The sequence below is a fragment of the Vicugna pacos genome, unplaced genomic scaffold (assembly GCF_048564905.1).
Source record: "Vicugna pacos unplaced genomic scaffold, VicPac4 scaffold_116, whole genome shotgun sequence".
Lineage (NCBI taxonomy): Eukaryota > Metazoa > Chordata > Mammalia > Artiodactyla > Camelidae > Vicugna > Vicugna pacos.
In genome coordinates, this window is record NW_027328796.1 from 1 (window position 1) to 21,264 (window position 21,264).

The 21,264-nt window shown below is 43.1% G+C and overlaps 1 protein-coding gene across 1 annotated transcript in view; it reads left to right on the forward strand.

Annotated features, from left to right (window-relative positions):
* The first annotated feature begins 20,681 nt into the window (after positions 1–20,681).
* Positions 20,682–21,264, forward strand: part of LOC140694983 (uncharacterized) — a 54,542-nt gene continuing 53,959 nt past the window's right edge. The window contains exon 1 of the mRNA XM_072957976.1: positions 20,682–21,000. Coding sequence (XP_072814077.1) covers positions 20,957–21,000 — 44 coding nt within the window. The 5' untranslated portion in view covers positions 20,682–20,956. The remainder of the gene's footprint in view (positions 21,001–21,264) is intronic.

Below are 21,264 nucleotides of genomic sequence, written 5' to 3' on the forward strand. Positions count from 1 at the left end.
GAGCTCTTCTGGGCTGCCTACCCCCCACCTTCTGCTCTGTTTCCCCGTATATCTATCATGTTTTCCCTCGGGCTGAAGAGGGTGAGATGCCTTTGCCGAGACGTGGTCCCCCTTTGCTGGGGTGAGTGAGGGAAGCTGTGTCCCCCCGGCCTACGGCCTCGGTCCTTGAGTCTGGAGAGGGCTCATGGTGGTCCCACAGGTGGCGGTCAGAAGACCTGGCATGTGCTACCGGGCCCGCTTTGGAGGTGGTGCTCTGTGATTCTTGAACTTACCTAAGATCAGATCCTACTTTCTGGTTGTTGGTAAGTTGGAGGAGAAGATGCTAGGGAATTAATAAAAAGAATGTCTAGACCAGCCCTGTGAGTGAGAAGCACAGGGGACACTAGTCCCACCTGCGAGAGCCCACCTAGCAGGCTCTGGATGAATTTTCTGTTCCTCCCCAGAAATACCTCTATGGCTTAAGGAAGAGGAGAGGCATGTCGTGGCCATGATCTGTACTTGTCCTCACAGGGCCCTGTGATCTACATGCCCGCACTCCCCATCTGCTTCTTGGAGATGAGCTGGCATGTTTAGGAGCCTGGGCACTGCTGAGGGCATAGCTCCCAGCACCGTGCTACACAGAGTCTCGCTCCGTTCACCTCATCTGTCAACTCCTGCTGAGGCCCCAGACATTAGTCAAGTAGGTGCATCAGCGAAACCTAAGCAGGGACCACCTTCTCCCCCTGGACAGACTGGTGAGTGAGCAGTGGAAGCCTGGAGCCCTGCCCCAGCCCCCACGCCAGTGCCACTTCTTTTGTCATAGGAGGCACTGGTGACATTTTTGCTCAACAAATGCTTGTCTCTGAGTCTGCAGACCCACCAGAGAATGCCAGCTTGTTTTTGCCTTTTGAAGTCTGCCCTTGGGACTTGGCGGAGTAGCCGGATGTGTACTTAGCCCACAGTGGTTCAGCGCATTAAACCTGCCTCCTTGTGGGTCTGTCTATTCTGGTACCATAAGGGCTCAGCCAGCATCTGAACGTCATTGAGATAACGCGGCCAGTGAGCTCGGGTCAAGCACATTCTCCTCCAGTCACTTTTACTCCATTGTTTCTTTTACTATTCCACAGTCATTAATTTTTTAAACAATGCTTTGGTGCAGGAGCAGAGCCTCATTCTCTCCTGCTACTCTTGGTGGAAGTGAGTAAAACGGTTCAGACTGAAATGCGACAATAATTTGTAGCTCAAAAGCTGCCTAGTCGCTTGTAGGTCGAATTTTGGTTAGGGGAGCTGAACACGTTGTGGTCCCCCGGCAGCGCCGCTCCCCTCAGGCCCCTGCTTTCCCTTGAGCAGGAGGTGAGGTTGGGCCTCACCATCCCCGCGTCCCTGGCCTCACACACTCACATAAATTCTTGTACATGCAGTCAAAATTATTTTTGTTCTTGTGTGATTCTAATTTTCTCTTGTTCCTCTTTTCCTTTTTCTTTACTCCTTTTTCACTTGTACTGCCCAGTGAGCATGTTGTTGCTTCTGAAAATGTGGGCTGTGCACACCCTGCATTGGAAATAGCCAGATTGCCCTCCGTACAGTCTCCATCGCTTTAAAAAGCAACAACTTAACAGCTGTTTTGATCCATCTATTATCTTAGTCATTTTTTATTTTCTAATTTTTTGGAATATTTGCTTTGTTAGCTCATCACCCACTGGTGTTTGATACCTGTTGAAATCCTTGCTTTTGAGGAACATGTTTGGTCCTCCTTTTATTTGATGACAAATGCGCCCTTATTAAATTTGTTTCATTGTTTTGAAGAAGTAAGATGTGAATTGATTTAGTCGGCTGCTCAGGGATTCTTTTCATGGAGTATTTAAACTTGTAAGGTCAAACTCTGCAGCATTTTGCTCGATTCCTGCTTTTACACAAACGTGCTCAGCACGCGGTTCCTGGCTGTCGCTGTGTGACGTGCGTGACGTCGCTTCCTGGCCGGCGGTCACTGGTGAGGATGTGGCCGCCACGGAGGTGACAGCTGCAGGGGACGCTGTTGGAGGAAGAGGTCACCGTTTGGTTCTTTAATTTTTTTTTTTTTTGCATTCAACTTCCCCGTGCCATTTACTTTACTTTGCCTTCATAAATGGGCAGAATTGGGTCTAAAATCCATGCCACTATTTTTTCCCTTTACGAGGCTGGTTTTTCTGAGTATCAGGACAACATGGCCTTCTCCTAAGTAGCTGGCTTACCTGGATCTGTTGGGCAAAGGGACTGCTAAAAGGGCCGTAGCTTCCTCTCTGCTCCAGCCAGTGGGCATTCAGAGCTGGGTCTGTGGTTTGCCTCAGCAGCCGTGCAGACCTTCCTGCCTCGGCCTTTACTTTTAACCCATGTTGGCAGTAAAGAGCTGAATCCGTTTCTGTTGCAGCTGACGCCCACCACGTGGGCCCCCTAACGTGTCGTTAGTTTGTGGTAGTCAGTCCCCAACACCCCAGTCAACAATGAAGGAAGATGATTTGTCCAACCCAGGACCTTGGATTCTCAACCCTACCCTGGTTCATCTCACCTGGTGGAATTGTTTGGCCACCACCATCATGCTGACCATGAGGCCTTGTTTCTCCTTTCATGCTCTGGTCCAAATGTGGACACTTCATTTTTCACTGAATTTGTCTCGCTTGAGACAGGCCAGAATATCTGAATGAGTCCATCACATTCTGGGTGGGGAACAGAACAGAAGTAAGTGTCGCAAGTAGATGGAGTCTAGGCTGTCCGGGTTGGCAAATGCAGGCTGGGATCTGTGATGGCTGGGCTGTACACTGGACACAGGCCTTTCCCATGGCTCCTGAGAGCCCATGAGTTGAAGTGATAACAGCCTTGCGTGGGTTCCCCCATCCTCATCTGCTCATTGGCAAGTGTGTCTGCTAATTAGGAGCTCCCCCAGACCTCGGGCCCTTCAAAGCTCAGACCATGGGAGAACCTTGAGTCCCTTCTCCTGGGCCTCCTGTGTGAGAATCCACTGCCTTCTGAGGTGACCAGCGGCAGGAGATGCCTCCCCATCCAGGGAGCACCCTACGGAGGACTGTTAGTGCACCATGCTGTGAGCTTGTGTGTTTCCGGCCATGGTCCCTACAGAACTACACTTGAGATGGGCTTATTGATGGAGATAACAGGACTGATTCCAGGGCAGGGCCTGGGGGAGGGAACAGTGGAAATTGAATGTGACCTCAGACACCTCGGTGGGTGCTGGGGCTGTTACTAAAATGGGGAGTCTGGGAGATACCTGACAGGAATGGAATTCCAGAGTAAATGGTGGACATGAGGCATTTTTAAGATGCCATTTGTCATCCAAATTAGGACTTCAAAGAGGCACTCGGGTCGATGAGCCTGGGGCTCAGGTGAAGGAGCCGGACTAGAGATACACGTTGGGAGTCGTCATTCTTAGCTGGTGTTCACAGCCTTGCATGTGAATTAGATCATCTCGAGAGCTGCAGACTGAGACTGAGGGGGGCAGGGCTGTGTCTTGGTTGGAGGAAAGCCCAGACCATACAGCTCTGGTGTGTCAGTCAGTGGCGTTTGCCATTTTCAAAGCAATGCCAGTTATCCTTAAGGGGCCAGGGGCTGGGCAGGGCCAGCCAGGAAGAAATCTGAAGGGAGGGTCGTGGCCACGTGTGCGTCTTGGGAAGGTGCAGAGGCTGCAGGGTACGGGAGGGTAGACTCCTCAGAAGCTAGAGTTGCAGTGAGGAGTGGGGAGAAGTTAGTCACAATCACCTGTGAGGGAGGGAGGGAGGCCTAGGGAGCCCCACCTTACCGGACTCGCTTTCCCATGAACAGAAGGCAGTCAGACAGAGGATCTGAGGTGAGAAGGGATGGGCACTGGGAGGGGAGCCAACCTGGAGAATGGTGCTTGCAAAATTCTGGAATAGTCTCCCTGAAAAATAGAGTTAAAAATACCCAGACTCTTAAGAACATTGTTAGTGACTTGGGAGGAGGCAGTTGTTTTTCTGGCCTCCTAAGGGTAAGGCATGTATCCAGGGATACACAGAAGATACGGGCAGTCTGTTCCGGGGGCTTGATCGTTACCGAGGGAACAGTGCAAGTTTAAAAGGGGAGAAGGGCAGCGGAGGGAAACTAGCCAGGCCCCGTGTCAGGTACCAGTCGGCCGCCCTACTTGCGTGTTTCATTCACATCCATGCCTCCCAGGTGGGCGGCGGCAGCCCCCTTTTGGGGATTGGGAAGCCTTCTCAGAGGGGTTAAAGAATTGGTCCATTTAGCGACTAGTAAATGCTGTAGCAGGATTCAAGCAGGGCCTTGTCAGAATTCAAGGGCATGTTCTCTCTACTGTTTCCAGTACTTCCCTGTTATACCTGGAATGGTGAAGTGGGTCAGTTTTGGAGCCTTTCAGAAAAAGTATGATTTAAGCGCCTCTGGACTGTTTCACAAAGCTCAGCATTCTTTGATGGTTCTGAAGCACGCAGTGATTTTCGTCCCAGAGAGGTAACGTCTAACTCCTTTGATGATGACGTGGTTGCAAATGGTGTACAGGTGCAAAACCAGACTTTGCAGCTTCTGAAGGGAAACTCTCCAGTTCTCCCTTGGTCGGCTTTCTTCCACGGGATGTAACTGTGCTGCAGCGTAGGCCTGAGCTTTCCATATGGAGTGAGAGTTTAATATCCGATGTTAGCATAAAACGGTCAGATGAAGAAAATCGAAGTTGACAATTTATTTTTGGGTTTCATTAGTCAAGATATACTATCAGTTAATGGCCCATATAGCAAATGAAATTGAGTACAGGACATTGCATTTCTTACTTTCTATTTAGAGTTCTCTTACAGAATAATGTTGCCTGCTTTGGAACATCAGCTCCACCACTCACGGCACCTATCAGTGTGTTGGTGTGATTGCATTTACAGAGTGAATGTAATCTGGGCTTCCTCAGCCCCAAACACTTCAGTGCAGAATCACGGGCTGTAGACGTCTGTTAGTCACGCAAATACTTCTAAAATTATATGATTCCAGAAAAGAAAGAAGAGAGAGAGAGAGATTGCCTTTATCAAATTTCCTTTCAGTTCTAAATGAAAACTGTTGTTGAGCAGCTCTGGTTTCCTTTGGATAAGAATATATACATTTCTTTGCATGTAACCTGGGTTTTGGGCTAGAACACCAAGTTCTTGCTGTCCACAAGCCACAAAAATAGTAGCCAAATGGCACACGTGTGAAATATTTTATACTTTTTTCTGAGAAAGTATCCTTGAATTTGGGACTTGGGCTGTGATTTCTGCTTTTTGATTCCCCCACCTGTCTTGTAATCTCTCACTCCTTCCCACGTGGTTCCCAAGTGTTCGTGGTCTCAAAGGAGCGGGCAAACACCCAGTTGGTCACCATGTACTGCTGCTATAGATAGAGCCCAGACAAGACTTAAAGGACATTATCAGAGAGAACTTCCTGGAAGAAATGGGCTGTACATTCAGTTGTGAGGACAGAGTAAGAGTCAGCCAAGAGAAGGAGTCAAGAATGTGGCTCAGGTCGCAGGTGCAGCCCGGGCAGAGGCCTGGAGGCTTTTGGCGTGGGGACCCGGGGAGAGTGCCCTGTGCGGTCCAGGGTGGAGGGAGCCCCTGCTGGGGAGGACACTGGAGAGAGTCCGGGGTGTAGGGCTTTGGAAGAAGTTGAGTTTTACTAGAACTGACACAGTAGGCAGTGAAGGGTGTCAACAGAAGTGACCCTCAGGGAAGGTACTTCTGGTTTTGCTTCTGATATACTACAGACAAAAGGGTCGGGACGGGTGAGAGCAGGTATGTCTGTCCCTTTGAGATCCAACCCGTCATTCATTTATTCATAACACGTGCACTTCAGTGAGTCTAGGGGAGAGAGAGTGTAGCCACATAAATAAGCAAAATGTATTTGCTTCTTGAGAGCTTAGCGTTGTCAGTTAGCCTAGAATGTTCTAGGAAGAGAGGAACAAATTGTGGAGGTTGGAGGGAGGGAAGGCTTCCTTGGGAAACAGTCAAAATGAACCTGGAGGCAAGTGGGAAGTAGGAGCAGGTCAGGGGGCTCCTGAGGTCACTGGGGACCTATGTACTGAGATGAGGCTGGGCGAGCAGGGTCTGGGGTGGGGCTAGAACTCTACCAGGGAGCCTCTGAACTGTTTGAAGTGGGGTTGATGTAATCAAATTTGTGCTTTGGGAAGGCTGTCGTGGCTTTGTGTGTGTGTGTAGCGGGGAAGAGGTGGAGGGTGCCACCAACTGGGGGATCATTTGAAGACCATTCACAGGCTGGGATATGGGCTTCGGGGCTACTTGGGGACGGCAGGGGCAGTGTGGATGCCGGCTTTTCTTATGGGGGACTTGTTAGCGGGGCTGCCCTAGAGGCACCTTGTGGCTGGAAGAAAACTGATGGAGGCTGCCAGGGGGACATTCCTCTTCTCTCTTTCCATGCCTAGTGTGACTATCTTAGCTCAGCCAACATTTGGAACAAAAGAGCTAATCTCCAGGGTTGCCCAGGCCTTTGTAGAGCTCCTTCGAGTGAGATCTGATAGGATTTAGGTTTGTGTTCAGATCTGGATGTTCACTTAGCTAGAAACGTCCTGTCATTTCGATTTCCATAGGGGTTTTTATTCCTGATAAAGATTGCTTTCTTGGTGAGAGGAAAATTATTACAGCTGTTGTCTTTTTCAAAAAAAATCATATGTTTTAAGAGCTTTAATATTCAAAAGAATAGGAATATATAAAATATTTAAGGAAGTCTTTGGTGTGGTTTCTTTGCTTTCTGAGCTAATGTGGACTTAGAGCCTTTGTATTACTTAATAGCACATCCTTGTCAGTATTTAAAGAGCTGTTAGTGAGCACCCCAGGCCCCACCTCTCAAAGAATCGTTAAAGTTTGCTCTGAAATAGTGAGGTCATAAACGTCTTGTTTTCAGAAATCAAAAGGTTTTAAATACGCACCATAGCTCCATTTATAAAATAATAATAAGTTCAAAATTAAGAAAATGGAGGATAATTGATTTTTTTTAAAGCCTAAACATAAACTTTCTTGTGCTAATTTTGCAACTGGAAATTTTGAAAAGAAAAATCCTACTGCAATATCATCTACGTGGTATATATATATGAGTTTCACGTTTGAAATGTAACTGCGCAGTGGTTTTCAAAGTCAGGAGCATTCCAGCTCAAATACTGGCAGTGGTGGCTGCTGGTTTTCAATGGAAGAGCCTAAATTTGCCTTCTTAGCTTTTTTTTTTTTTTTGTACTGAGAAGGTTGAGTAGTGCTTTGCCAGCATGATTTTCGGGCAATTTGAGGGCAGCTGTCGTGTTCCAGCAGTGAGATATTTCCATGCATTTTATTTTCTGGACATCACCAGGGCACATGTGGGGTTTGTGCCTGCAGGCTGGAATGCTGCAGGACTCCCTAATCCATCACCATTATGTCCTGGTGCTGCTCCGGTCAGTGAATGATTTTCTGTGACTTGGAGGTAATGTGGTCTGATGGTGATGATCAGACGTGCAGTTAAATGCTATTAATTGAAATAAGAGTAACCTAGAAACATTGCTCTAACAATACAGGATGAGGGAGGAGGATTGGCTGAGCTGCTTGCAGTGGGATGTCTTCTCAGGTGACTCCCTCACCGTGATTCCTGCCAATATCCGCCCCAGCCCTGCACGGTAGTCCTGCCGAAGCAAGCAAGCACTTTGCTCAGAAACGCACTGAATTTCCTTGCGCCTCTGTTTGTTGGCTTTTTTTTGAAAACACATTTTGCCCTTTGCTTAAATGCCATCCATGCTAGTCACCCCTTACACTCATTCTTCTGGACCTCGTCCATACATAGCTGCTGAATGGATGAACAGAATGTAGTATCTCCATGTAGTGGAACATTATTCACACGTAAGAGTGAATAAAAAAGAAAAAAAAAAGAGGAAAATGAAAAATGCCACCTGTTTTGGGAAGTCCACCCTGACTGTTCAACCCACACTTTTCCCTTTGAAACACAATCACTTATGCTCCACTCTACTCTTTTTGATAGTACTTACCACCTTCTAATAATCTTTAACGTTTCCAAAAAAAATAAAAAATAAAGAGATGCTGATGCCACTTCAAAATATACAAGCCTTGCTAACAGCATGTTAATTGAAAGGAAGCAGACACAAACGGCCAGATATTGTTGATTTCAGTGATCGGAAAAGCCCAGAAAAGGCACATGCAGAGGCAGAGAGCAGGTGATGGTTGGAAGGGGCTGGGTGGAGGGGGATTACGGAGTGAATGCTAGTGATAGGGGGATTCTTTTGGGCTGATGAAGTGTTCTGGAAATAGAAGGTGTTGAGGGCTGCACAACTGTGATTGTGCAGAAGACTGCTGAGCGCTGTGTCTGGGAGTGCCTGTTGTTGGGGCATCTTTATTTTGTTCACATCCTGCAATGTGAAGGGCCATCTTCTGCTGTGGTCATTCTACTCCTGTGAGTGGTGAGGGTCAGGACTTTGTAGAGTCCTGTTTCTTTTCTCCCTCTGGCTGAGTGTAGGCAAAAAAATTTAAGCCTGAGAAAGTGCTCCATCTACAGAAATGTCTTTCAGTTTTGCCTGGTGTAAAAATCTTGAGAGCTTTTAACCGTTGAGGCTAGTCTGTGGGGGTAAATAGCCTATGAAGCCTGGGTGAGCCCGGGAAGAGCCGCGCTTCCCTCCCAGACACGGGTGGGGATTTCACCCCCTTTCAGGCAGTGAAGGGCCCAGACCCGTGGGCAGACTTGACAATCGTGAATATTTACGTGTATCCGCTGCTTCATCTTGGATATTAATTTCAAGCTGAGTCATTTTGTGACGGCAGCCTCATCCTACAGCAGGAATTTATAGTATCTGCTCTTTGAGGTGAAGACCTGACAGACTTGATTATTTAACAGTCTGCTTTGAATTGATATCTCAGATTCCTTTGTCAAAAGCAAAACAGCAGAAATACAGACGTCCTTTAATTCCAATGTGGCCTGGAACGGGTTTAGTGTCTGTGCCTCAGTGGCCTTATCTGCGGGTGGGGAAGATGATAACAGTGCTTCCCTCAGAGGAGCTGGTGAGGGGAGAGTGAGAAGCACAAATGGAGGACTTACACGAGATGCTCATAAATGACCGAATTTAGTGCTCTCCGCCTGGTGAGGCCTTAGGGGTAGAGATGTCAGAACAGAGCAGTCCTAGCCGGAGCTCGATACGTGATGGTAGCTGTTATGATCAGTATCACCACTGTGGGTTATCAGGTAGTTTTAAGACTTGGTAATATGATTTCATGAATAATGTTAAAAGACTAGACATCTCAGATCCAGTTTACATAGTCCTCAAGATTTCTTCTGAGAATTGGATGGTTTCTTCCCTATCTTAAATCTGAGATGAGTCTCTAAAAATTTCCGTATTCCTCCATCCTTTTGCTTTAATTCTCTATTTCTTAAAAAACAAAGTTTTTAGATGGAGTTACTGGGGACTGAATTGAGGGCCTCATGCATGCTAAGCACATACTCTCCCAAATGAGGTATAATCTCTTCCCTGATTTTTTTTTTAAATTTACATCTTAATTTTCAGAGGTTAGAGGCCTCTAATTATTTTTCTGGAGACTTGTCCATGAACCTGTAAATCTACAATTAATGGACAAAATTTGGTTTATTAAAAAAAAATCTATAGAATATTCTACAGTCCACCCAAAAGGAAATACTCATGGACTTAAAATGTTTCTCCTTTAAGGTGATTTCTCCTGTTTGGTCGAGCTTAATTTGTTAACAGCCATCCTCATCATCATAATGACCAAACTCGCTGTGAGTGGACGCCTAACTGAGGCTAAAATGCTTTGCTCATATTTTACTTCATAGCAAGTGTTTGATTGTAGGTATCAGTGTCTCCTTTTTTGTAGCTGAGGGATTGAGAGATGGGTCAGCTTGCCCCAAATGACACGCAGCTGGCGGTGGCTAGCTCGATGCTGGAATCCAGGCTGCACAGGATGAATTCTCAATTGCTCCTCTAATCAGCTTCCCGTTGAGTGTTTTCCCGAACTCCTGTGAGCCCATAAATGACCGATTTTAGCTATCTCAGCCTGATGAGGTCTTCAAAGGAGAGACACCAGTGAGAATGAGAGGCAGAGTGGCATAAATTAAAATTGTACATTTTCACAAATGTTTTATTCTCAGGTAATGACTGTAAAGGAAATAGTTTTTTAATTTAGTGCTTTGTGAGAACTAAAAACAAAACATTTAAAATAACTATTGTGCAAGAGAGAAGTGGTCTTTGAAAGTCCAACTGTTGCTAATGATGTTACTTGTTTTTTCTAGTGGTGCTTATTTACTGAAAAATTTCCAAACACTGAATTTGTTTTATGTAGTCTTAGTATGAAAGAAAACTTTGTCAGTGAGTATTGTAAGTAAAATCCTTACTCTTTTCTTTCCTGATGATGAATATCTTAGTTGTTTACATGGCTTAAGTATATTTCGTCATTTGTGAAATTTGAGTAATATGGTTTACCTTGTCTGACTGTGAGAGCTGGACGCCTTGTATACAAAGCACCGTAGAGGTGCTTAATAAAAATGTGCTTTCACAGTGACTGATAGTTTAGAAGTATCAACTCTGAATACTAAAAAGGGTAGCTTATTTCTGATGCATATTCAATATGTGTATATATGATATACATTAATATGGCTTAAAGTAACTAGGATTGTTTTTTTTAAGTGCAGTATGAAGCTTTAATGAAATCTGTGTCATTCTAGTGAGACAGGGACTACTTAAATTGCCTTAAGCAGACGACCTTGAAGATTATTTACACAGAATGTAAGCTCAGAATTCATGTTGCCGTGTAACCATCCATCAGACATTTAATTTCTCGGGATCCTGACCAGAACCATTAAGTTTAGAAGAATCCACATTGATTATTATCAGGGAATAAGCTTCTCTCTTTTGTGACTAAAGAAAATTTTGATTTTTTTCTGCACTCTTTTCAGGTTTTAAAATTTCAAAATTTTGATTTGACATGTCACTTTTTTAATAGAGAGAATAAAGCTCATGCTGTTTTAATATGTAAATAAATGTTTTTGTATTTCAATACCCTTCTATGATTTCCTGGCTCTTTGAGAAGTATTTTGCAAGATACTTAGATTACCTACTGTTGGAAAAATACAGACGTGACTTTTATGAATATAGGCCTAGTACAGTTCTGTTGGTTTTTACTACAGTGCAAGACATGAGACCTAGGAGAGCTTTGCTGCTGATTGCCAGGAGGACAGATCTCAGGTCTCAGTCTCCCCTCGTGTAAAATGAAGTGGCTGGACTGGATTCTTTCCTCTTCTAAGATGAGCTTCCATGAGCCTATGTCTTTTGTTTATATTTAGGAGTATTAGCAATATCAGATTAAATACTGAATACCCCTCCATCCCCCCGAAGCAAAGTGCAGTATATGCTACATAAGCTTCTAGTTATCTGATTCTCGTTTCTCATCTTACAGTCAATTTTTGTGTTGCATGTTTCCCGGCAACCTGGAAGGTCTTTTTAGCCATAGGTGGCGCTGTTGCAACTTTTTACAGTCTTAATTTTTCTGTTTGTAAAATAAGGCTTAAACAATGTGATTTTATTTTGATTCCTTTGCTTAATGCTTCAGAATAGCACAACGTCCATTATGTCTTTCTACCTGGAAAATTTTTTCTGCTTATATCATAGTTTTATTCTTTTATCTCGCTGTGAACATTTCAGACTTGCTGTGCAAACAATGGCAAAATCGGGCTTTTCTTCTAGTGTTAGAAACCAGTGAGCCGGGATATTATAAAACAGCTAGAAGCTGCCTCTGGAGCACCATAAAGCTGAAAGGTGTGTTGAGTTCCCTGAGTATTGACCCCGCCGCTGTGTGTTAATTGGTGGGAGTTGATTTGGTACATATATGATGGGGTGTAGTTTCTTGACTTGGGTTTGCCTGCACGTGCTGACACTGAACCATGTGATCCTGAGTCAGCTCGTTCTGAGTTTTCCCCTCGTCTGTGAGAAGGGGACACTCATATCTGCTTTGTAGAATTGTGAGAATTAGTAATTATGTAACATGTTTACCACAGTGGGTATGTCAAGAGAGCTCATAAACTTTAGCTGCTGTTTTGTGTGCAGCCATCATTTTATAGTCTTTGGTAATTACAAAGAAACAAGAAAATAAGAAAAGCTGATTTTATGATGAAAGATATTTGAGGACGTTCCATAATTCCTACACCCATAATTTAGCATCAGCAGAGTCAGAACTGTTACACAGTCGCCCTGGACCAACGTTAAGCCACAGAAATTTTTGTTACTTCATATATGTTGGGGCCTAAGGGGAACCAATACTTATACACATGTTGTCTCCAGCAGCCAACTGAGAGATGACACAAAAGAGTAGGCAGGCGATAAATGTCTTCTTTGTTACTGATGAAGCCACGTTCTCCATGAACTTCAGGGCTGTGGATAAATGAGTGTCATGATACTGTGTCCCAGAAGTAGAGACTCACCCTGTCCCAGGTATCTCTGGGCCACAGCAAGCCTTCCCTTGAGAGAATGAGCCCCATCATGCACAGGGCTGTTCTGCAATGGAGCTGAGCATCCAGGGTGCTTCCCTAGGGTAGTCAACACTGGAGGGAAAGGAAGGGTTTCACATGCCCTGCTTGTCTCCCCGGAATCACAACTCAATCTGTTAATGTGAGGAGGGCTAGCTGTGGGCCAGGGGTCAGGGCTGTGAAGGGAGTAGCACTCTGCATGGCCCAGAGGAGTGGGGAGGAGGTATCCCTTCCATCAGTTTAAACAGGTGGTGGGATGGAACAGAAGGGTTCATCCCATGAGTTTATAAAAGGAGAAATAAGAATTTCCTTTGGGTATTAGTCTAGCCAGGAAACACAGAAGATGATTAGGAAGGAGACTTGTAAACCACTGTAATATTAATTTGACATTTGTTGAGCACCCAAAATGTGCTACATTCTTTTCTGAGCGTTTTACAGAAATGAATCCTTCAATCTTCTCAACAAGCGAGTAAGGAAGGTTTGATTGTTATCCCAGTTTCACAGTGTGGAAATTGAGGCACACAGAGGGTAAGTTGACCAAGGTCACAGAACCAGTAAGTGGCAGAGCAAGTATTTTAACCCTGGCTGTATGGTATTGTGGCTCCCAGAATGGGCTTTGGGTGTTTAGATGTATCTGCATCCCTCGATTTCTGTACGTCTGTGCATCAATTAGCCCAGAAAGGACAGGGAAAGGAGAGTTACACAGGTGCTCACAGTCGTGTCTCGGCAACTGTCCACGAAGAGTGCACCGTGATTAGAATTAATTGTTTTCCAGGCAGAAGATCTGTTGGTATAACAGAAATTTAGTCCATTGAATTCATCTAGAAATCCTTCCTGCTCTGCTTCTGTCCACACTTGCCATGTGACTGCCTGCCCGTGTTTGGGCCGTGGAGGAGAACATATACTCATGGTTGAACTCTGATATTGCAGTCTGGTTCATAGTTTCACATCTTCTGTTACATTAATAAGTTAAATTTCTGGTTTTCTTGCATCAGTGTCTCATGAGTTTGGTTAATGTGAAACCAGTCCATGGGAGCCCAGGGGTTATGATGGTATAAATTTTTAGCACGTTGTGGCACTTCTAGCCATGCAGACATGACTGGGGGATGTACGCCTTTCTCACTGATTTCTCCCAACAGCAGGGTCCTCTCACGGATGTGAGGCTGGGAGCTCTCTGAGTAGCCCAGTCAGAGGCCAAGTCCACCAATCCGAAAATGATGAAGTACCTGGAAGTGGGCTTCCAGGTAGTCCGATGGGCTGTTCAAGAAATTTGGTGAAAAGCTGTCCACTGTCTGTGGTTTAGCTGCTGCTTTGCTATTGAAAAGTCTGGAGTAGATGAAGGGATTTTAAAAAGCAGAAAGGAGTGATTTCAGGTGGTACATCCACACCGGTGAGAAGTGATGGATGACCGCCTGTGTGAGGCACAGACAGAGTCTTACAAACTTCATAAAACAGCTTCAAATGCTCTGCCATCTGAGTGCGCTTCATATGGGGTCCAGTTCATCACTGGTCACGCTGTGAGGGCAAGTAACTGACGATGGCAGAAAGGACACGGAGGCATCAAAAAGGTCTCACTCATGTTCCCTGTTTAAAGAATGTGGCACAGTGTATTATATTTGAGCTGGTTTTTCACTGAACAGTTTTTAGTGTTTTCTGGGACTCCCCAGTGCCCCAAGGTTCCATGCAGCTGGGTGTCCCCTCATTGCAGCTCCGTCAGCGCTTGCCCTGGGCTGATGTGGTGTCACGGGAAGCAGGACGGTCAGCGTCCCCGGCTCCTCTGAGCTCCGTCTCCTCATCTGCAGAGCCTGGTTTCCCATCCGTGTCTACTTAGTAGGGTTGCTGAGAATCACACGTGATGGTTATCAGGTGTGATTTCTGGTTGTCTCTGCGATTGGCAAATAGCCAATAATTGATAGAAACTCTTGTTTTTTTTTTATTGTAATTGTGTCTCCTAGATTGCAGTGGTTTTTAGTCTGCATTTTTTTATAACTTTACTCATTTTTAAATATGCCCTTATTTTATTTATTTTTTTTTTGAGGTACTGGGGACTGAAGCCAGGACATTGTGCATGCTATGCAGGTGCTCTACAACTGAGTAATACCCACCCTCCTTTTCTGCACTTAAAAATAAATATTGCAATACACAAAATAGCTCTTAAACTCCATCATGGGACCTGGTCTCTGTATAGGCAAATGAACACGTATACTATTTCAATAAGAATAAATGCTGTTGAGACATAAGTTTCTGAATCTGTTAATGTGCTTAAAAACGATCATAGCTAGTGATAAACACGAGACTTAGATCAAGGACTTTTTAGGGTATGTTTTGCCATCATGGGAAATTACATTCTACCGAGAAGGCTAATTGGGTCTCTTTGATATTTGGATGGTTTAGCAGGTGATCAAGGCTTTCCAAAGCTGACAGTTTTGTATTTTAAACTAACTACAAAGTTATCTTCTAGAAGATGGAAATCCTAAGCTTGTGAATTTCCCAGTAATCCAGGGGGTATGTGTCTGTGTCTGTGTCTGTGTGAACGTTTGTGTGTGTGATTTCAGGAATGTAGAAATAAGTTCCATATAGACTTCTGATATCTTTCTCTTCCAGTTCAAGGTTTAAGCATATACTTACACAAATAAATTGATTTTCTTTTGTCATTTGGCATATTGGCGGGAATAAGAGGTTCTCATACTTGTTTCAGAAGGGTTGGGAAGCATGAGCTTAGAAAACGGGAGGAGAAAGAGGCAGGGAGACACTTCACACTTTGTGCAGTATATGAGAAACGGTAGCTTTTCTTTTCTCTTTTCTTCTAAAGCAAACTGGCTCTGAATTGTAACACACTATTACTCAGAATTGCTTTTCTAATCAGATACAAGTGCCTCAGATTTTTCAAGGCAACATGAATGATGAAATGTGTTTTAGCATTTATCTTTAAAAGTAGTTTTATTTCTCAAGTAAAAGACTATAGCCTGTTTCTTCCAGCGTCTCAAGAAATTCTCATTGATCTATGTACATGTTCTATGTGCTTATTTTCTTTTCTTTTTTTTTAAGTGCTTGTTTCATTGTGGTGTGAATCAATGTTTAAAATTTCTGGATTTTGATCTTTAGAAAATGCTGATATATCAGAACTGTTAAAAACCTGATTGTTCTTTGGTCCTTGTTTGGTGGGGCACCCTATTGATTACTCTTGTCTGTTAAAGAGAGAAATTCTTCCTCTAGCCTGCAGATCATTAAGTGTATGGTTTGCAGTATGCCTTTAAATTTCATTGAATGCATTGAACATGATTGTCCAGTGAATTTTGAGTTGACTCATAGTAATGACTTTGCTTTGATTCTGTGGCTTTTGCTCCTCTCCACAAGAGCTTGAATTCTCTGTTGCATTTTGTATACGTGTTCTTCACAGTGGAAGAAATTTTGCATTTTTTACAGAGGTGGTTTTTCCTAACACCTCTGAATGCCTTCTGTAATTGATACAACAAAAATCTGTTATTTCAATGCTTAATTATTTCATAAACTAGTTTTTGGCTTAATCAGAAACAATGACAGAGTGATAATAAAAAATAGGAAAACTTTCCTTCCTTTGAAGAATAGAAATCAGGTGGTCAGGCTCACCCATGCTTTGGGCCTGACACACTTAATCTCATGTCATTGTGTATCATGATTCGGAGATGGAGTTGCTTCAGGTTTATTGATTTTTGTTTTAACATTTGTGTTGAATTCTTTCTCCAGGCTTATGTATCCTGTTGGGTTTGTTGAAACTGTAGAAGGGAAACAAAAGCTTTTTTTGGTTTCCGGAAGCCTGAGTTGCTGATGATAAGGGTTGAGGGTGGGCTGAGGAACAGAGTGACACTCCCTCTGCTCCCAGCTGAAATTGATGAACAATGAAATCAATTAAGTGTATCGGTATTTGACCAATAGAAGTTAGCGAGCCCAAACTGGCTAGTTATGCCCAAAGAAAGTACTGAATTCACCTGCAGAATTAGGTGCTTTACCAAGAAGAAGCAGCTTAGAGCAATCAGAAAAATCAGTCCTATGATGAGATATAAAGTAAATATAATATCTTTTATTTCTGAAACTTTTCTACGTTAAGTTGTGTAGAGCTAAAATTAAGTTTCAAGCACCAGGAGTTAACAGTGTGGGTGGTTCTGTATGATCATTATTCAGGAATGTGCCTAGACTCTGCTAGAGTGGCTGAAGCTGGCAGGAAAAGACCCAGAGCCAGGATTTGTCACCTTAGGGTGTCCTCCATAATGGTTCCATGTGGGAGCCCATGATTGGGTTAACAAATTGTAACAGACCCCAGCCGCCTGTCAAATTTAAGAAGAAAACGTATGCTTAGTAACTGCTTTGCAAGCAAGTGCCTGTGCATCCTCACTCCTGTCTCCTTGCCTTAAAAAGCAGAGATAATGCTTTGCTTGCGTAGATGATGTTTTAGATAGCACTCTGCTCATCGCAAAGCAATGACCCAGGCCCACAGCTATAAAGGCTGGGCTTGTGTGCAGTTAGATACTCTATTATCCCCCAAGCAAGGACCTAGCTGGTCTGGTGGTCTGCTTTGTAATTCACATGTCTAAAGGATGTATCTTATTCCCCTCACCCCATGACTTACCTAAAGATACACTAAGCCTTTGTACTCATGGTGGATTCTACAATCTCTGTCTCATCCTTCTTTCCCCAAGTTCCTGCTTACTATCACACAACTGTTAATGACGTTTTCCTTTGATTATACACAATAAATATGGGATCATTTGAGAGGCTCGTGGAGTTGGGTCCCTACGCCCTCTCTCTTTCGTGACTTTTTCCACAGAGTCTTGAGTATTCATTCCCTGTACGTAAGACTTCTGCCAGCCAGAACCCACAGTTCCAGGTGAGAAGGATGCAGGCTTTATCTCTCCTACCCGAGGGAGAGAGAGTAGAAAATTGAGATCTGCTCTTCCGTGGTCCCTTCCTGCCCCAGGTCTGCTCCAGTTCACCTGCAGCCTTCTGGCCTCTGCTCACACTGCCTCTGTCCCAGGACTGACAGCAGCCTTTTCTTCCCTGGTAAACATTTCCTGTGCCTTTTAGAAGTTGGTCTCTTCTCTGCAATACAACCCTGGCAGATGTGATGGTGGTAAACGTGCTGGAGGGCAGTCACTTGGGGACTGCCAGGAGCCATGCTGATTCTCCTGAGTCTCTCATTCGGGGTTACAGAACTGTCGAGCAGCAGAGGAAGCCCTTTAACGTGAGGCCAGCTCAGCATTGCATCACTTTCATTTTATTTTTGAATTTTCAGTGGAGAAATTATTTGTAGCAAACTGTTCCAGATTTTTGGCTGCCTGCTTTCCTCACCACCATTTCCTTGTTGGCTCTGGTGCTTGTTGTAAGAACCAGGTTTCTTCTCTGGTTATTTCTAGCAGCTGGGCTTGCCGAATCCTTGATCTGCATTTGAAGCAGAATGCTTCTTCGTGATGTCAAGCTGATTTTCCTATTTCTGAATATTTCGTGTACACTCAGCAACTCTTTCAAGTGAAATGCTCTTGTCCAATTCTGTTAACCCATATTTGCCGATCTCCTGCTTTCATGCTGAGGGCAGTTTCTTCTTCCTGTAATAAAAGTTAGCAATTTGCATTTACTATTTGAAGGTTCTGGCCCTAGGTGCTTTTGTCCTTAACAGTTTTAATACAATTCACCCATTAAAATGTGCAGCGGTTTTTACTCAAAGCCCAGAATTGTGCATCGCAGTCAATCTTAGAATATTTTCATCCCCCAACAGGAAGCCCTGTATGCACAAGCAGTCATTCCCATCTTCCTCATCCTCCCCCAGCCCCAGGCAGCCATTGTTCTCTCTCTATGGATTTGCCTGTGCTGGACATTTCATGTAAAACAAGTTATTTCATGTAAATGGAACTGTCTATTGTGACTGACTTCTTTCACACTGAGTAACTTTTTCAATGTATTTCCAGGTTGTGGCCTGGGTCAGTACTCTATGCTTTGCTATTGCTGAATTATATTCTACTGTATATCTGGGCCCTACTGTTTACCCATTCATCAGGTGATAGTCGTTTGTGTTGTGTCTGCTTTTTGTTTGTGAAGAGTAATGGCGCCGTGAATACTCCTGTAGGAATTTTTATGTGGACATTTGTTTTCAGTTCTCTTACTTGTGTGACCAGAGAGCAGAAATGCTGGGTCATTCATAAACCAAATGTTCAACTCTCTGAGGACCTGCCAGGCTGTTTTCTAAAGTGGCCACCCTGTGTTACATCCTCAAAAGCAAGGGCTGCGCGCTCCGCTTCCTCTGTGTCTTCATTAGTGCTTGTTACACATTTTTTTTTATTATAACCTATTGTAGTAAGTGTGAAGCGGTTTCTCCTAGTGGTTTTGACTTGATTTCTTTTACAGCTAATGATATTGAACATCGTTTGATTGTGCTTATTGGCCATTTGTATATTTTCTTTGAAAAATACATTTTCAGATACTTTATACACATTTTAATTGAGTTCTCTTTTTCTTGTTGAGTTGTAGGAGTTTTTTCTTTTATTTGAAGATACAAATACTTAATCAGATAAATAATTTGAAAAAATTTTCTCCTCTCAGATGTTTTTTCACCTTCTGGATGGTGTCCTTTGAAGCAAATTTTTAACATTTGATGAACTCCAATTTATCACTGTTTTCTTTGTTCCTTGAGCTTTTGGGGTAATATTTAAAATCTGAGGTATTTTATTTAAACTTTTATATAAAAAATAACTTAATTCTTAAGACTGTTCTAGGAGATGGGTGCTGTGGCTGTCCCCAGTCTATGGATAGGAGACTGAGGTGCAGAAAATTTCACTGAAATATCAGTGTCACAGCTACCCAGTGCTGTGGGATTTCAGACCCTCATGTTTGTCCCCAGCATTTGTGATCTTCACCACCATGCTCCACTACTGCCTGGAATCATTAATGAAAAAGTTTTCCTTTTTTGATTTCTTGATTGTTTGTTTTCTCATTGGGGAACTCACCTCTTCATTTTCCTTGCAGAGATCTGTGTAGGTTTATTTTAGATCTCATGTACTTATTTATTACACAGGCTCCAGCGATGATTGTGCCTAGTTGATCTAATCAATTCATACTCAAGTCTTTCCTGCTCATGACACTAAAAAGAGAGTCATGATTTACATAATGCTCAAAGAAGAATGTACTTGAGTGATTTTATTTTTCTAACCAATCAAACAAATCAAATAAAAACCCGGTGTTGGAACAGATTATAAGCCCTGCAGAATAGGGTCACTGTCTTCCTTGTGTTTCATTTGATTTGTCACAGTGTCTGGATAGTGCCTTGCTGTCCAGCAGTTTTGTGAGTATACGGTGCTCGTGAATCATTGTAAGGAAAGAATTTTGACAACAGACTGTGTTGTTCATTTCACAAGGGAAAAGATCATATAGAAATACTGCTCAGATTTATTTTAAAATTAAGCTTGGTGTTTTGAGAAGGGTTCAAGAAACCATACAAAAATCTTTTTCACTAATTTTAAATCTATCTTAGACACATTATGCATACATGGCAGAGTAACTTATCAACTAGTTTTGACAAGAGGAGTGTATTATTGATTATCTATTTTAGTTGAAATATTCTACCTGGGATAAAGTAATCAGTGCCCATAAATGAACAAATATGTTTGTATTTCTATGCAACATGGGGGCAGACTTCATATGTTTTTATATAATATATATGACTGTGTGTTTTAATCTGTCTGTCAGTGTTTTTATAGTTTTTCATCAATGTTGTAACTTTAGAATTCTTCTATGGAAATCACCCCCAATTCTAGTGCAGTTTGTACTGTGTATCCTGTCTTATGCATGGGATTCCACTGTCCCCTCACTGAGGAATTTCCTCTCCTATTGAGTTAGTAGCAGAGTTAAAGGAACTGTGATTTCTAGGCCTTTGCTCTCCATGTGTTTGCAGTTGGCTGTCAATCAAGATTTTCTCTTTCGTGAGTTTTCATTGTTCAATTAGAATTTTGGAAATAACAATTAATATGTTGCAACATTCTCCCTAGAATCTTGATGTGTTTGTGCTTTTCCGTTTCCAATTTACAAAAAATGTAAATGCACTCTTGTTTTTAAATAGTCCTTTTTCACTAGATATTTGTTTACTTCTTTATAGTCAAAATATTTTTTTCCCAATGAATGAATAGGTTTGCATGTTTTAAAAGATACCTTACTTTTTAAATTTCTTATTCTAACAGGTATATTCGTTGTACAGAATTTAGAAAATAAGGATAAACACAATTATAACTTAAAAATGGCCTCTAATCTCACCTGGAGATACAGTTGTAAGGTTTGAAATTGAGAATTACAAGTCCTCTCAAACTGTTCTTCTATTTCAAGTACGGTTTGGTTACTGAGATCCTCGAATTCCCATATGAATTGTAGCAGCAGATAGTCAGTTTCTGCAGAGGAACCCACTGGGATTGTGATCGAGTCCACGTTGAATATATGGATCGCTCTGGGGAGCACTGCCATCCCAAGAATGCTGTCATTTGATTCAGGAATGTGCGTGGTGTGTCTGTCCAGGTATTTAGGTATTCTTTAATTTTTTTCAGCATTGCATAGAGTTTACATTGGATTATTTTACTGTATATTTTGCCTTTATACTGAGGACAAGTGTGCAAGGTACCGGGATCAGAAGTGTATTGGAGCTCCGCAGCTTGCTGCCACCATGGACGCTGTGCTCTTGCTTCGCCCACTGTACAATGTTGCACAAAATAGGACCTAAGTAACTCTCTCTTGAAAGAATGATTATATGATTGCTGGATGATGCTTGAGAGTCCTTGTGAT